Source organism: Olea europaea, unplaced genomic scaffold (genome assembly GCF_002742605.1).
Source record: "Olea europaea var. sylvestris unplaced genomic scaffold, O_europaea_v1 scaffold632, whole genome shotgun sequence".
NCBI lineage: Eukaryota > Viridiplantae > Streptophyta > Magnoliopsida > Lamiales > Oleaceae > Olea > Olea europaea.
In genome coordinates, this window is record NW_019264682.1 from 320,879 (window position 1) to 325,285 (window position 4,407).

The 4,407-nt window shown below is 40.4% G+C and overlaps 1 protein-coding gene across 1 annotated transcript; it reads right to left on the bottom strand.

Moving 5' to 3' along the window:
* Window positions 1–1,648: 1,648 nt before the first annotated feature.
* Window positions 1,649–4,396, bottom strand: LOC111389921 (putative clathrin assembly protein At2g25430). The gene is made up of 2 exons (XM_023014909.1): window positions 4,088–4,396; window positions 1,649–3,905 (listed from the first exon to the last, which is right to left on the bottom strand). The coding sequence occupies exon 2, from the start codon at window positions 3,884–3,886 to the stop codon at window positions 1,961–1,963; it is 1,926 nt and encodes a 641-aa protein (XP_022870677.1). The 5' UTR covers window positions 3,887–3,905; window positions 4,088–4,396; the 3' UTR covers window positions 1,649–1,960.
* Between the last annotated feature and the right edge of the window lie 11 nt (window positions 4,397–4,407).

Genomic DNA, 4,407 nt, shown 5'->3' on the forward strand with positions numbered 1-4,407 from the left:
TGTAACGCGACATTAAATTTTCCAACAATATTAAAATGGATACAAGCTATGGGGCAACTGGCAATGTGGTTGGAACAACTAATTCAGACTTTGAAAGCTAGTCACATTTCACATGTTGCAATTATCTTTATTGACTCATTCAAATTTATACTTCGATTCTTCTTTTACGGTCTTCTGACGGCAGAATCAATTAGAAAATAAAAAAAAAAAAATTAAGTACACGACATTTCTTGCGGTGGCATGCTGTCTACAGTTAATAATCGAAAACACAAATAACACGAACATCAATAATTAAGATTAATATATTTTCACGTACCACCCAATTATCAATAATTGAAACTTGAACAACTTTTCCAGTGATTATAAAAGAATATTGCCTGTATTGGATTCTATTTATTTGGAATTTTATTTTTTAATCAAGAATTTGACGCGAGATCAACTCCATTATTTGTGATGTAAACAAATACTTAGCAGAGGAGGAAAACCAGTGGGCTCTTTATTCCTAACTTGACAAAAGCCACCTAATTCAAGAACAAGACACTATAAAAGGTGAAAAGGTTCAAGAATATGGAAGGTTGTCTTTGTCCTCACCTAGATATGCTTGAAAACTTATATATCTCCACCTTAAGAGTATGTTTGGTTATGCTTAAAAAATCAAACTTTTTTTAGCTTACTTGAGTAAATATGACAGTCAAAGTTAGTTTATTTCCCAACAAAACTTACTTTTATATAAAGCAAATCTTAACTTATTCTCGAATGCTGAAAAAGTAACTTTTAAGCCCAACTAAACATACTTGTCTTCTGGTCTAAGGTTGAGAATGACACCAAAATTGGATAACTATGGCGAAACATGCGAAGAGACGAGAGAATTCTCATTTATTTAAGGCAATAAGAAAGTATAGGTCACTTTCAGTGCTAAAATTGTGTAAAACATATATTTGTATTTGATTCTATCGGAACTGTCCAACAGTCTACTAACCCTCTATCAAGCAATGTAACAAGATAACAAACAAACAATGAAATTATAGTACTTATCGGCTATCACAAGAATCGGGGGGCTATGTCATTTTCAGAACTAAAATTTTATTCTACTTCAGCTTTGTATCGGACTAGTTTCAATTGGGATTGTCTAATAGTTGAGTAACTTCCTACCAAACAATGTAATTTATGAAAACTAACTATGGGCTCTCAAACGTGCTTGCTTGCAATACAGACTCCCTAGAGATGGCCAGACAGATAAACTTTCTAGTCAACTGTATCTCCATTTTCCCCTTCATCAACCTTATTTTAAAATATCAATGTAGCTTGTTCCAGTCGATCTCTACCTGGATTTTATAACATATTTAGCATAATTGTTGCCGAATACAATACTTAGTTAAGACACGTTAGTTAAGACACGATGATGAAAATCAAATATTGATGAAGAGATCTTAGGAGAATCAAAGAACGCCAACACGATCTATTCAATTTCCAATTTTAAAAGTTCGCCACAAAAATATCCACAATAAAGCCTAAACTCCAGTTGGAGAAAACAGATATCTGCTTTCAAAGTAAGCATTTTTCAAACAATGATCCAAAATGAAGACAGCAAGGCAGTATTGCATTAAATGGGGTATAAAGATATAGCATCATTGATCAACATAAACAATTAGGTAACGAGTTCCTTGAATTGAACTGAGTCAATAACAAACAACAAGCATTGCATTATCACAAAGATGTCAAAAAAGTTTCACATGATATTACACACAGTAAGAGACATAACAAGAGAATCGCAGAGCACCAGGCTTCAAAATCCACCACACAACCAATATCTTCAGCTCAGTTTCTCTTTCCCTCACCCTCTTTCCATTCCATTCTCATGCACCAATTGTAAGATATGATCACATAAAATACAGTCGAAAAACAGGAAAATATAACAAGAATGAACTAAACGTATGGAAAGATTTTACATAAATAAATATTAGTGAGGAGCGGAGTAATACCCGGCAGGGGGTAGTCCAACTCCATTTACCGGTGGCATTCCATAAGGCATGATGGGTTGTACGCCAGGAGCATAGTACCCACCAGCATTGATCTTGGCCAAAGTAGCTTGGCCATGCATGCCTTGTTGGGCATACTGTTGCCATATCACCTGCTCCTGCACTAGTAAGTGCTGCTTCTTTTCCATATCAGCCATTTGCACATATGAAGGAGGAGGAATGGTCATCGATGCAGCAAATGGATCTTGTCCAACAGTCTGAACTGTACCATCTGGAGCAGGAAGTGCCAACACAGGAGTTGTGCTCTTCCCTGGCCCCGGCAATGCCACACTACTGGCACTGCCACCACTCAATTGAGCAGTGCTCACATGTTGCCTAACCATTCCCTGATCATACATCCCATTCAACAACAAAGGATCGAGCCCACCACCCATTGCTGCCTTCTGCTTAGACAAATGACTCGCAGTCTCCACCAGGGCCAGTTCCCAATCAGCCTTACCGCTGTCAGCAGCTGGATTCTGCCAAGCAGAAACCACCTCCGGCTCCCCATTGGATGGGAATGCATCCCAGGAGCCAGTCCCATTGTTTGCCACTGGCCCTGCAAACAATGCCAAAGCCAGCTTATTTCCTTGATCATCTGCTGTTGTTCCCTCCTCCCTCAAATCCACCAAATCTCTAGTCTCCTGAACCACAGGCTTGGGAGGCTCCGGCTCAGGTGGTGGTGGTGGGGAATAATTCTCTGGAGGCGGCAACGCCTTAATCTCATTCATATCTGGTACCGGCTCCTCCTCCGCCACTGGTTGGCTCTCCACAATCCTCTCCGGACTCTTTGTAGCCTTAGCCCTATCCCTCACAAACTCTTCCAAAGTCTCCAACAACTTACTAGTAATTCTCTGCACTTCTGGGTACTCTGACGACCTCGCCACACCTATATCCTTGCACCAGCCATAAAAACCCGATAACTCATCAATCTGTTTTGCAGCACTAGCATAGGCATCAAAAGCCTTGACACAATCCTGGTACTCCATATCAAAAAACTTGTCCAAGAGCACAGCCAAAACCTCACATACATCAGCATAGAACTTAAAACTCTCCTTCACAATAGAATACAAAGTCACTAGAATCATTCTCTCATTCTTGGCCAATCCTGTAGGTCGACATGACAAAAACCGATCCAAAAGCCTCTGTAAATGACCCATCTTTCCAAAAATCCTTTCAGGCTTCATTTCCCTCAACGGAGTCACATCTTTCCCCACCTCTGTCGACTCCCTCACGTCCCCAGATGATCTTGATCTCCTCATCCCATACCCTGGCTCATCCCGAAACTCGTTATAATCATAATCATAGCCCCGATTTGAGCCGGGAGGCGATCTGTAATTAGATCTTTCGTCTCTAGACCCGAATTTCTCAATTTCACCGCCATTTCCACTCTGTTTCCGCTCAAATGCTATCAAGTCAAGCCTCTGATCCAAGTACAAAGCATAAGTCCTCACGAAAGCCGAGTGATCCCAAGAATTTGAATGAGCCTCATCACGGAAATCCGACAAATTCAACAACCTAGCACCCCTTCTTGTGGCATACATGATCTCCTGCTGAAAAATAGCATCTCCATCATTAAGCAAACGATGAACAAGCATCAAACACTTAAGGGCAACGATCCAATCCCGGGTTTTTCCAAGTCTTTTAGATATCAAAGACACACAAACATTCACATATCCACGAGAATACGATGTCAAGTGCAGAATCTCCCTGATGTATTTCTCAGATGCAGGATCATCGTCGTGGCTCGTGGCCTTGACTATGGCAACTTCGAGCTCCGGCGCCATGTTGCTAGCCACCTTGGCAATCCCGATGCTCGTCTGGTCCTTCACCGCCCCGATCGCCTTCCGAATTGTGCTCGGAGCCATATCTTCAGCTTATTATCACCTTCATATGCAAAAATTCGAAAAACCTAGTTAGCAGAAAACCTCATATAACTAGTAAAATGAGAACCCATAATTTTTTTTTTAGCTCAGCTTCATTTTAATATACAAAAATTTCAGCATCGCAGCTGAAAAACACATAACTTCAAAAATGAGAACACATCAAAAAAGTTTCTTGATTTATACCTTCTGTAGTCAAAGTAACCAAGATCTGCTTCGAATAAAAGAAAATTTATAACGGATCTGTGTAAAAATACACAACTGAGAATGCTTAAAAGCGCGATCTGAAATTAATTGAGCTGATTATTTTGGTACGTGAGAGAGATTATTAGGTGGGCTGGGGGCTAGAGCGTAATGGAGGCCCTTTTTTTCTCGCTATATTTGCTGCAACACCGGGGCGGGGAGAGAGGGAGAGAGAGAGAGAGATAGGGAGAGAGAGACGGAAAAGGTAAATGGGAATAAAGAGCGAACACAGAGGTGGATTTAAATGGAGAATTGGGTTCCGG

Bases quoted from the DNA above. Each gene is read 5' to 3' on its own strand.
- LOC111389921 (XM_023014909.1), bottom strand. From the start codon at position 3,886: ATGGCTCCGAGCACAATTCGGAAGGCGATCGGGGCGGTGAAGGACCAG.